This window comes from Cololabis saira, chromosome 4, assembly GCF_033807715.1.
Source record: "Cololabis saira isolate AMF1-May2022 chromosome 4, fColSai1.1, whole genome shotgun sequence".
Classification (NCBI taxonomy): Eukaryota; Metazoa; Chordata; class Actinopteri; order Beloniformes; family Belonidae; genus Cololabis; species Cololabis saira.
Window position 1 is genome coordinate 30787975 of NC_084590.1, and position 13618 is coordinate 30801592.

Consider the following 13618-nt stretch of genomic DNA (forward strand, 5'->3'; position numbering starts at 1 on the left):
ATAACAAACTGGACTGGGCCGGCAACACCGAGGCTCTTATCAGGAAGGGGCATAGCAGGATGATTTTCCTGAGAAGGCTGAGGTTGTTTAAAGTTTGTACCAGGCTACTGAGAATGTTCTACCAGTCAGTGGTCTCCAGTGTCTTGTTCCTTGCCGTGGCCTGCTGGGGCGGCAACATCTGTGCCAGGGACGCTACCAGGCTGAACAAGCTGGTGAAGGCGGCCAGGCCCAGCTCCGTGGTGGGGTCCGGGTTGGACAGCCTGGAGGTGGTGGCTGAACAGAGGATGGGGAAAAAACTGGCGGCCATGTTGGCCGATCCCTCCCATCCACTGCACATGGAGCTGACGGGGATGAGGAGCAAATTCAGCGACAGATTTGTCCTCCCCCATCAGACCACTAAGAGATTTGGACAGTCTTTTATTCCAACTGCACTCCGACTCTACAACCAGGCACAGGAAGACCTGGAGCTGATAGGCTAACTGACTTGTACTTTTATCTGCACATGTTGCACTTTGGCAAACAACTACCAGCATTTCGTGTTTGTTGGACCAGCAGGGTGTTTATATGTATTGTTGCATTGTCGACCTTTTTTTTTTCTGTTTGTCTTCCTCTTTTGAATGTCATGAGCTGTTTGGCAACTAATTTTCCCCAGAGGGGACAATAAAGGTTTCAATCAATCAATCAATCAGTACATACTTGGTCTGGAGAAGTGATACTGTACATGATCTATTGTTTTGTTACAGATGTTCGTAATCTTTCTGTCACAATAGGAATACACTCAGAGAACTAGAGCGCACACTTGAGTGTGAAGTTGTGTGGCGAACGGAGATCATAAATATTATATATATTTTTGATCTTTGCAGAACAAAAGCAGACTTAAAATTAAATGTGTAGTGGGGGGGGCAGCTTCAGTCTGCACCGTGCTTCAAGAGTATTAAAATAAAAAAGCATCAAACTTTGAAAAATAATGAATCCCTTTCAACTGGTCTTCTGCCAATTTGAGGTTTTCTATAATTGTATTTGACTGTATGTCCACATAACCCTGCTAAAGCCAAGTCAGATCAGTTCTACATTTAGAATATTTGGGATGCAGTAATAAGTTGGAGAAAAAGAAAACATCTTTTCAATTTAATTTCCACTAAGAAATATGTTGTTAAACTTCACAGTACCTTCTCCAGTCTGTAATTACACAACCAGAGGGAGCTAAACACACCTGCCACTGATACTCCACTTATTTATCACCCGTCAATTCCTTTTTCATTAGTCTTATCTGCTTAACTTCAAACACAGCATGTAAACTAACATCCCCCCAAATCTACCTGGCCCAGATAAACCCTCACACAAAGTCAGAGACTCCTTGTTTACATTTAGTGCGTGCACCGTGTACATGAGTTCATGACCTCTGCTGACCCGGACAGTCAGGCTCCTGCAGCAATCGCCTAAGCTGCTAAATATAGCTCGAGCCCGAGACAGTTTCTCCAACCAAGAGCTAGGGTGACCTGGACTGACCAAGTCGGAAGCTGTCTGGATGAGATTAGAGCTCCGCTCAGAGGCTAGCAGGAAACATTCACACTACCATGTGTTTGTGCATGTAAAGAGATTTGTGTAGATTTAAAAACAACAAAAAACAAACACAAAAGCTCAGTCAATTTATTGATTTATGGAAAATATATCACATCTTTACATTTGTGAGATACCTTCAGAAGTTAATAGTCCTTCAACCATTTACTTCCAAGCACCTGACTCAAAGGTAAACAACAGAAATGCCTCAAACCAAGCAATATTTTAACTTTCACATTTAGCAAAAATTGTAAGACTTCTCAGCTAACCTGCGTCTTAAACTTATTGAACCATTTAAAATCTGAACACTAAATCCAATCGTGCATCTTCAGCTGAACTCTTTGCAACAAAACATTTCCAACCAACCCCCATCTGCAAGTCCCACTCAGAGAGCCCAAATGAAATCCATCCACCCCTTTTCACAAGCAGCGTTAGTGAATATACAATAGATGGATTCTGTTCAGTGACACTGCAAGCAGACTTAAGTTTAATCACTGGACTACAAATTGAAGATTGGACACCAACAAGGACAGGAAATGAGTGAGACATGCACATTGTTATAGCAGCAGTAACAGTGACATTTGGTTTCTTTTTCTTCTTTTAACACAACTTTTTTTTTTCTCAACATCCATGTGGTACATACCAAAGTGCAAATATATTTGACTGCATGTATTTTTTATGTCATAGTACGTAGACTTATTATATTTTGATGACCTACAAGTCTTGCAAGAAGGTTGAGGTGTTATTAAGAGTATTATGGCACATTTCAAAACCAAAAGAGAAAACGTGTCACAGGTCATTTACTACAACAATAGGCAATGCAAACTTTACAATACACTAATATATATAGAGATATATTTTGTAATCAAAGTTTGTCTTCAATACATTAATATTTGAAAACACATTTAAAAAGCATTACATCAATATTGTATCATCATATCCGTTTGCAGAACAAATGTATTAACTGCAGCTTCGCATAACCGCCTCAAGTGTGTTCTCACAACAATCCTGAAGCAGTACAACACACTACTGCCAGCGATCAGCGCTGTAGGCCAGGTAAAACCCACAACTCCAACAAAATTACATCCCACAGGGGAGAAGACCTCCGGCACTTTTCAGACTTCTTCTCCAAACTCTTCAAGGTACAAGAACCCTCGCTCTAGCCGAGCACCAATGTACACCCTACATCTTGACTAATTGCTCTTGCAAGAATCAAAAGTGACACAAATTTTACAGATATATAGCTATATGTTTATGTATGTACCTCCAGTGAGTACACCATCTGACTGCTTCCTCTGATCGGATCAGAGCCTCCTTGTCGTCACAAAAGATGGCCACACAAAGGGTGCATGCAAGAAGAGTACTCAGTTTAGTTATTAGAGTCACCACTGGTGCAAGACAAGTCAGTTTTCTTAGTTGAAGAATAACTGGAAAAAAAAAAAAATATCCAACTTTCCTATATGGACTATAGCCTGATTTCTTATTCTTCTGCCTTTTCGTTGTTGCTCTTTCCTCTTAATTAATCAGGTCTGGGTGACTCAGCAGGATCTTGGTCTGAAGTAGGAGGGCTTTGGCCCTCTTAAAGGTTGGTCCATGAACTTCTCTAGGGATTATTCTGTTGGTGTTAGCTAAACAGATACCTTAGAAGTAGTTGGATGTATTGAAGCACAAACTGCACAATTCTACAGGTAAGTGATTTTGGGGGGAGTGGTTTATCATTTTATAATTGTTCCTTTTTTGGTTCTTACAGACAGTAATCTTAGAAGGACAAGTAACATTGAGAGAAATGTCAGCACTCTCTTCACTTGGCAGTCATCATTTGGACGAATTCTGCAAAGAAGAACAGAAAATCAATTTTTCTTACATAAAATACTTTGATTTTTCTCTCAACACTGAAATCAAGTGAACACAAAATGAATGTACACATTTTTTTTGTTTTATTACAAAAAAAAAACAAAAAAACATTGATGTTGGGGTAAAACAACTTTCTTATTTTTTAAGATTTTGTATTGATGAGGCCTCCGGATAGCTTAATGGGTTGAACGGGAGCACCATATACAGTGACTATCGTCCTCATGCTGGAGGTACAGGTTTGATTCCCAGCCTTACTGCATGTCGTCCCACGCTTTCTCTACCAGTTTCCTGTCTAGCCAATTTTGAAATAAAGGCCACTGGAGCCACAAAAACCACAAAAAAAAAAAAGTTCTGCATCGATTTAGAAACAAGAAAAAAACAAAAAACAGAAGCTGTTCAGAGGCTGCTTTTTTTGAGTAATTTATCAAAAACGGTTAATTACAATGCAACAGTACTCTGGATTCTGATATCTTCCAGGGAAACTGAAGCAAGACATCATTTATCTAATATGCAAGATTTGGGAAAAAAAAGGGAAGTCATGGTGTTGTCCAACTGCCGTACAATAAAAAAAAAAAAAATGAATTCCACTACACAACCCTTCTGAACAGAAAGGACAAAAAACCAACATCTGTAGCACCTCCTTTTTTATATTCCTAAATAAATAAAATAAATGGGCATAAAAATTCAGAGAAAAAAAAAAAAGAACGCTGACTTTCTGACTCAAAATCTTGTAAATCACAGTACAGATGGCACATATCTGAGACATTATGTCTGCACTCAAAGATTTTATCAAAATCAGTTTTCAAATCAGTATTATATGCAAGAAAATATACTTGCTTATAGTACTAACTGCAAAAATCACAATATCATCGACATCTAGAGAAGACACTGCCAAGAACCCTGCTACTGTGTTTGAGCTGTGTCCCACCCACCTGTCACCACACACACACACACACTACATTTGAAGCTTTCTTTGTACAGAGCAGACTTGAAGACATTGACATTAATTGGTGATGACTAGCTTCTATCCAATTCCCTTTACTTGTATGGCAGCTATTCACAACAAAGTCATCTCAAGGTACTTTACACAGAAAGCACTCTACATTTACAGAGTTAAATATGATAAAATTATATTCCAATTCATTGTAACACACTCAATCCAATCAATTTTAATTTCCAATCCAATATAATTCAGTCCAAAATTAAACATTCATGCAATGTCAATTCATTTGGAAAAACAACAACATCAACAACAACCACCAGCCTAGCTAAGGAATCACTACTAATGTTTTGTAAAATTAGAATACTTCTGAATTCATGACAAGTCTCCATTGACTACGTTTACATGCAGTCAAAATTCAGGTTATTGCTAATATTCCGGTTACTGAGACATTCGGAATATTCCGTTTACATGGTAATTAATCAATTGGGATATCTCAATCAAACCAGCGATGCGCAGAGAACATCATGATGCAATTACTGTCATTTCCGCTTCTTCTTCCTGTATCCAAATTAGGGATGCAAATTATCGATTATTTCATTAATTGACAGTTGATAACCTTATCGATCGATCATCGATTAGTTGATAAGCGGCGTTTTTCCCCCATCTGAGATACAAACATAATTTTTTTTGCTTATATAAAATACAAAAGGACATTTTAATGTATTCCTTCAAATCAAATTCAAATCAAATCAAATATTTATTTGATACAAAAGTAACAAAAAGACATTTTTGTACCACAAGGAATATAATATAAAGTGCACTTCAAGGCTATTAGTAGTAGAAGCAGCCATAATAGTGTCATTTGTGTCAAGCAAATTTTAAGTTCTAGTTACGTTTTAAGTTAGAGTTTTGGCAGTGTTCAAAATAAAATTATGAGACCTGCTGTATTGGAGCACATTTTCTTTTAGTTAAAACTGTAGCGGGGACAGATGTTTAGAGAAACCTATGTATGTACCGGGTGAAGGCTGATTTATGGTTCCGCGTTACAACAACGCAGAGCCGCCGCCGTCGATTTAAGGCGGAACCATAATTCAGGCTTTAGGGGAGCATATCGGAGAACAACCAAAAGAATATAGAGTGGATTAAAAATAAAAGTTAAGCACTGAGCTACATGTGTCTCCCGTCTGGGCCATTGCAGACTCATTGCCTGAGCATGATGTTACTAAAACCAAACATATCCGCCGTCTCTTTCTTCTAACTTTATGTGCGCGGCGCAGCGCGTTGTCGCATTAAATGTGGTCCGGGCGTAATACCAGCTGGTGAAATTAAACGAAAAAAAATAAATAAATAAATAGATTAATTTTAATCGGGTAATTTCATGACGGCAATTAATCGAAAATCGATTAATTGTTAACATCCCTAATCCCAATTCAAAACAAATGCTGCTTCGCACAACTTTTCGCTCACCTTCTTGTAAATCTCGCTATCCCGGTAGTTTCTACCGTCTACAAATGCCAAAATGTTCATATCCTTTTTTTTATAATTTATAATTTTATAATTTATAAAATGATTAGTCTCCTCCTCACTCCAAAAGTGTGGCGTGGTCTTGCGTTTCGCCATGTTTAGAAGAACTTCCTGGACTCAAAAGACCAAGATTCCTTGCGAAAAGAACATGCGCAGAAAACAAATTCATGTTCCGTTTGATGGGGATATTCCGTTCGGTGTTTACATGACCGAATATTCGGGTTTTAAAAGGAGTAACCCAGGGGTCATATTTGGGCTTTTAAAAACCCGATTATGAGCAAATTTATTCAAAAGGGGTTATTGGTGTTTACATGGCCATGCAAAACCGGGTTATTGCTAATACTCGGGTTTTAAAAGGGTTATTGACTGCAGGTAAACGCAGTGACAGTATTCATAAACTGAAGACAAGGAACATAGGAATGGGCAGTTGTGATGTTCACAGGGAGCTGTTGGACTCTATAACAGGGTAACAGACGAACATCTCACCCTCATAGTTCACTTGACCATCCCCGTCGATGTCAGCCTCACGGATCATCTCATCCACCTCGTCATCAGTGAGTTTCTCACCCAAGTTGGTCATGACGTGCCGTAGCTCAGCTGCACTGATGTAGCCGTTACCATCCTGCACATGACGAAAGAATCACCACTTAAGATTTGTTTCTGTGGCTAAAATTAATTCCTGGGACAGCTAGGTAAACGTGTTTACTTCTCCCATCACTTGTGATGTCAGCAATACTACAACCCTGAATTCCTTATTTCACTGTACAATTTTTAGGCCTTACTTGCTCAAGCCAGCGATATGCTGAAAAGGGACTGATAACACTTCATACAAACCCTGTGCCTCAGTAAGAGGGAGAAGAGAGGGAAAGAAATAGAGAGAGAAAGAAAATGAAAAGCACAATACCAACCAGCAATATTCCAGGCTCATCTCAGCCATCTAATTTGTTCCTTCTTGTCTACTCTCTCCTTCATCTTACCGCCGGTGATGTGGAAATTGACCTCAACAAAACGTTATGAAGGATGTCTGTTCCTAAAATGAACCTGGAGGAAATTGAGGCTCATGTTGTGAGCCATAAACTAAGATATCTGTGCATTCTTTGTGCTTCTCTTTTAGGCAGCAGTGACTTCTCAAGTGGGTGTGACATGGCATTTCAAAACTATAGACTGAATTAAAAGTAAATACATTTTTTGTCACAACTACCTTTAGGGTACTTTCACACCTGTGGCCCGTTTGTTTTGTTCCGATTCAGGGGCTAAATCGATACAGTTGTTTCGTTTCTCGTTTGTGGGGTTTGTGTTCACAGGGCAAACGTCTGTACCGGTTCAGAGCTGATAACAAATGCCATGCGCGAACCAGCTGCTCTCTGATTGGTCAAATGAACGCGGAAGGAGTTTCCTCTTTCGCACCCCGGGATAAACAGCAAGCCCCTTTCACAGAGAGGGTGCAAAGCGCAGACCGCCGCCGGCTTTAGGCTGATTTATGGTTCCGCGTTACACCAAGGCAGCCTACGGCGTAGGGTACGGCGTAGGCTCTGCGTCGATTTAACGCGGAATCATAAATCAGGCTTTACCCATTAATTTATATGCGCTCGGCGCAGAGCGGAGCTCAGTGGCGGGCAAGAGGCCGCCTGCCGCAGCCGGGTTTGCGCTGCGCAAACCCTGCCCGAATTTAACATTTTTTAAATTTCACCGTGCCGCGCTGGGACGACATCTCGGCACGTCCAACAGGAGAGAAGGGGGTGGAAGCTGCGCCGACTCTTCTCCTTGCGCCGGTCGCACACACAATGAAAGGAGTTGTGTCGGTTGCTGTGTTGATTATGTTCTCACTACAAATTTAAAAAAAATGAACCGCTTCAGGTCTCGAATAGAATCGGGCCTTGTTTTGTGCCGTTTCCGAGCACGATTGCTGTGTTCAGATATACCAAACGTTCCGATCTTTAGGGGGAAACGCTCCCTGTTCCGGAACAACTGCTCCAAACGGGACCGGTGTGAACACACCCTTAAGCCGGGAATACACTGTGCGATATTTTGAATCGTATGAGACTGCCCCATCTCACACTGCACGACTAGATCGCGGAGTTCAAAAGTTCAGAGCCCACGATTTATGTTCTCACACTGTACGAGCCGATGCTCGGATGCGACCCGTCTGCTCACACTATACGTTCATAATCCTCCCGTCGGACCTCTGTGTACTGGAACTCGAGGCCGGTTTTGGGGCAGGGGAAGGCTGTTCCAACCCAAACGTGCGTCCCTGCCCACCCGATCAAAGATTATGGGATCCTTTATTTTTTTTATAATTAAATTTTTTATATATATATATATATATATATATATATATATTTAAAAAATCCCAAAATATCTGTACCGTTTCTGATTGGGTGGGCACTGCGCATCATTTTTAGACATAACAATGAACACATACCGCAAAAGTTGTGTCTCGCGGAGGAACCCAGTGTCCCAGCAAAATGAGAAGAGAAAAAAGAGTTGTTCCGAACAGTACAGCACAATGATAAAAACGAAATCACATTATGGGCGATTTTTATTATTTCACTTTAGTTTATAATTCATCTTCATTGTGGCATCATATAACACTGTTTTAGTCATTTTTGTGCACTTTTCGGCTCATTATATTGAATTTTTCTACATATTTGGGAAGACGAGGTTGCGCCAACATTGTATGAGGTCAGGTTTGTTTACATCAGGGGCCGCTGTTATTGGTCCAGCGCGATCACGTGACGCGTCCGAAGCGCTCCTCGACACAGGCGCCGCTGGAAATAGTCCCGCTATTAAAATAACGATCTTGAAAATACTTCCCAAAAATCCGAGTTCAAACTTTTATCCTATGCTTAACATAAATAGCTATTTTTTTTTTTAAATGAAAAGAATTTACACGCAGGATGTGGGAACGAGATGAAACGAAAAGGTGGGTGACCTGACGGCCTACAGCAGACAGCGCACACACTGAAGGCTGATTTATGGTTCCGCGTTACACCAACGCAGAGCCTACGGCGCTGGGTACGCGGCGACCCGCACCGAACGTGGAAATGCGGTCTTTTTTTGCTAAAACCTTTTTATGTGGATTGTGAGGGGCGTTTATATACTTTTATATAGTTATATCTAAATAAATATTAGAATGCATATATTATGGTAAATAAAAGTTGTTTTTTTTAAATGTATGCAGAAAATCTTTATATCACTAAATATATCCAAAGCTCTTAACACTTCATGCTAATGTAATCAACAGATAATCTATAAACAAATATCATAACCTAACAATTTTCCTAGTTACAAGCAGACACCAGCGTCTCTGAAAAAAATCTTAATATCAGTATGCTACGAACGTGATTAAAAAAACATGCAATTTAGTTTGGAATAATCTCCAACCAGAAAATAAAATCAAAAGACATTATTTAATCTCTATAGACAATATAATGTACCTTGTCAAAGACCCTGAAAGCTTCTCTGATCTCCTCCTCACTGTCTGTATCTTTCATCTTCCTGGCCATCATAGTCAAGAACTCAGGAAAGTCAATGGTACCATTACCTTTAGAGTGATACAGAGGGGGAAAAAGGTTAAATTGTTCATCAAGTAATTCAAAAAGAGAATGGTAACAATTCGTTTTTTTTTTGTTTGTTTGTTTGTTTTAATTTAAACAAATGTAGCATTGGAGACAGTTTGTATTCAATCTAGGGTGGGTCACAACCAGTACACCTGCGCTTACTAAAGTAGGTATATGTTTTACTAGCAAGAAAACTTTGTAACCAGGAAGGCTCTTAAATTTTAGTTGTTTTTTTTTTTGTATGTTCCCCACTCACCATCAGCATCCACCTCATTGATCATATCCTGCAGCTCAGCCTCAGTAGGGTTTTGTCCCAGTGAGCGCATCACAGTGCCAAGCTCCTTGGTGGTAATAGTACCATCACCATCTTTGTCGAACAGTGAGAACGCCTCTTTGAACTCTGCACAGTGACAAAAATAAACATGCTAGTTGAAACAGACTTTCAGCATAATAAACATTCAGTCTTTTAAGAGCAGTCAAGAAGAAAGTTAATAGATACCCAACACTGACATGTCATGCTTGCAAGAAAATCCAATGTATGTAAGAACAGAAGTTTACCGTTTGAAGAACCTTATATTATACTAGAGCACACTGCATAAAAGTACTTGGGCAAATTGTTTCAAACTCTTGTCTCAGAACCCCCTCTGATATTTATTTCAAACAAAAACAGAGTCTGGTTTACAACAGAGAAGCCTCATGGATGTAATTAACTGATTCGAAGGTTAAACGCATAACAAGAACCACACTTTAATAGATTACAATCCATCAGACTTCTATTTCCTCTAATCTTTTAATGACCTCAGTTTCTTCAGTTTGCTTCTGGATAAATGCACTGCTAGATACAACAACCAAACATGGTTAAGGTATGCACTCACCAGCAATCTGCTCCTCAGTCAGCTGATCAGCCTGTTAACAACAGTACAAGACAACAAACACCTTCATGAAAACAATTTATTCTTAAGTAACACATTTCAATGCAGAAATGTATTTAAGTAAGACCAGTTTCTCAGATAATTAAAAACACATTGATAACGGGGTACAAATAGGGAAAATTAACCACTTTTAAAGTGGTTAAACACTTGATTTATAAAAGGTGGTGCAAATATAGGTAACTAAGGCATAAATAATGAAAGACTTTCTGCTGAAAGGCAATAGCTGCTTATTGAATATTTGTTGAGAAGCAACAGCGAGCCATCTGTCAAAGTCTAATCAAGTGTAGATGTGATTAAAATAATCAAAACAATCATATAAGAGATCAAATCTCGAACAGCTCTAATGAGAAACATGTGGACCAGGCTCCACTGTATACACAACCTGAACTGATCTGCCAAGGTAAATTTGCTTTAGATAAATATATTTAAAGATGCACTGTGCTATCTTGTAGCAGCTGGAACTGACAATGACTATTACAAAACTTAAAACTACTTTTTTAATATAATTTCTCTTTGTTTATGCCCTTTATATTTGGTTAATTTGGGAATAACATTAGCTGGAATGTAAATTGAATTAAATAGTGGGTTTCATCTAATAAACAAGTGAGCTATTTGTATCCCAGTAAATGTGAAATACAAGAACTGTTGCATTATTCAAGTGAAAATAATTAACAGCATATAAATATCATCAACATGCTCATCTTAGAAAGCTTTGAGCACTTTTGGCGCCAAAAACAATAAAAAAAAACATAATTTTACTTCTACTTCCCACAACCTAATTTGAGACATAACTTTCACCTAAACGTGAAGTCCTAGAAGGCCCGTCTAAGTCAGTCAACATGCCCACTTCAGGATGAGAAAGTGTGATGAGGGACGGGTATAAATACTCTACAGCTCGAAATATGCATGCCTGCTATAATTAGTGAGAGACGAACAGGGTCGCCAATGTAGCACACTGAATATCGCAGCAACTTACTACCTCTTTCTGTCTCTCGTCTTCATTAAATGTTAGACTTGGGTCAAACAGCACAAACTGGCCCTACAAACAACTGCTACTTGACAGCGTCCGCAGTTTTGTATAAGTATGGGGTCCTTAAAATTGCCAAGATGTGAAGAAGTTGGAAATAACTTAAATAGAATTCAATATTACTGCCAGCATAAAAAAACAAAAAAGAAAGCAGCATCCACACTGGTTCAACGATGAAGATATTGCATGATAGTACACATCCAAATAACTTATTTGTTCAAGACCAGTCTATGGTTAAAAAAAAAAATGTATATGTGGCACTCCAGAGCTTTTAACGCAAACAAGCAAAAATAAATAAATAAATAATTGTTTCCACTTGTCTATTTCTTCAGGCACCACAGTGAATTTCTAATAATCATTTACATTCTCAAATTTGAACGTATTAGAGCTAACATTCCTGTAGACCAAGATTGTGCTACTACCATGTGGTCTTCGAGTCAAATTCAATGAGTCACCATGATGGTTGAGGGGAGGGGGGTATAAAAAAAAGGAGAAAGGGACTGCAGAGTACTTGATCTGTTCAGAGCCAAGCAACCTGATGACACCAAGGCAAACAGTGTCTGCATAAAAAAAAGGTTATAGAAGCATATACAGTTGCTATAAAATAAATATCACATCATATCACACACTCATCATTAGAAGAGAAAACCAAACCATACAGATGGAAAGAGTTGTTTCTTTTTCCTTCCCTCCACACAACAAAATTGCAAACTCTATCCAAGCAAAGTAGGATTTAATAGAATATGACAGTGTGTTCCAAGTGTGCAACTTGGAAATGACAATAGGAAGCTAAATGTGCAATATATATATACACACACATGCACACACATCTTTGCAACATTGAGAGGCAAGAAACGTGTGACAGAGGTAGACATTCATTTAAATGCCAAAAGGGTCCAATTACCAACTGCTATGAGTGAATTTGGAGGGTGCATTGCGGGTCTTGTCAGCCTACTGCACCAAGCATGTTTTGGTTCAATGCGGGGGGATGGGAGAGGCGGGAGCAAAGAGGATCATTCAGCACAAGCAGAATGCGGTTTAACATTGTGGCGCAATACGTAACACAGAGATGGTGTCATGGTGATGTTGCAAAAAGAAAAGAAAAGAAAAAGGGAGGGGGGGCAAGAAATTTGCAACTCATTTTCAAACACAAACTGCATGGAAGATTGAAAAAAAAAAAAGGTAGTATGAACAGATCATTACTACATGTGTATTTATGTAATCACGTATGTATTTTTCTTTTTTGGGGGGGCTTGTTGCGCATGTCAAACTGCATTCAAACCACGCTGCTGGTGCGCCTGCAAATGGTGCAACTCTTGTCAAAATATCTTATATGTCAAAGTTAATGGATGTTAGTGGGTGATTTGAGCCGGAGCCCTGACATCTTCTATATCAGATTAACAACACGGATCTCTAGATTCACACTGGACGGTCTATTTTTACACAGCACCGCTTCAAAAAACCACCACGCCCACTCTCGAGTCAAGGCTGATTTATGGTTCCGCGTTACACCGACGCAGAGCCTACTGCGTGAGGGTCGCGGCGACGCGCAACGTACGCCATAGGCTTTTATGGTTCCGCGTTAAATCGACGCAGAACCGTCGCCGTACCCTACGGCGTAAGCTCTGCGTCGATTTAACGCGGAAACATAATTCAGGCTTCACAGACAAGCCACACAAATGCTGCAAACGTTTATCTTAAAGACTGCTAAGACGTGCCAAAGTGTCAAATATTAATGAGAAAAACGGTGATATTTCAGTTTCAGGTGGAGAAAATAGACACACACACAAAAAAAATGCAAGTAATGCTGACATGAGGAAGACTGGTCCGTTCACAACAAGCAATATACAAGAAATGTCTACATTTAGGTGAACTTGTTGAATTAATAACAGAAAAAATTACTTTAGTGGTACGAATTAAATGCAACAGTCGCAACACGGGGACCGTTTTTCGACGTCAAGATGCCTAGCGAATGCTACCGTCGCCGTTAGCTCGCTACTCACCATCGTCTCGTTGACTTCTCAAGCGCTGCAACGATGTCTACGAGGATTATTTACCCTAGTTAATTTAGGTTACGTTACGGTGCAGTTATTGCAATGGTGCAATTTAAATAATAGCGGAGTTCAGAGGTATCTAGGAGACTGGAAATCCAAATGTCGCTGAGTTGTCCGGAAACCTCGAAACGACGCCGGTGTGTGCTTCGGTCGGACGAGAGTGT

The 13618-nt window shown here is 39.6% G+C and overlaps 1 protein-coding gene across 1 annotated transcript; it reads right to left on the bottom strand.

The window, feature by feature from the left end:
- Positions 1-1636: 1636 nt before the first annotated feature.
- calm3a (calmodulin 3a (phosphorylase kinase, delta)) lies at positions 1637-13618 on the bottom strand. Its single transcript, XM_061719396.1, has 6 exons — positions 13404-13618; positions 10317-10347; positions 9698-9841; positions 9319-9425; positions 6368-6503; positions 1637-3390 (listed from the first exon to the last, which is right to left on the bottom strand). The coding sequence occupies exons 1-6, from the start codon at positions 13404-13406 to the stop codon at positions 3362-3364; spliced, it is 450 nt and encodes a 149-aa protein (XP_061575380.1). The 5' UTR covers positions 13407-13618; the 3' UTR covers positions 1637-3361.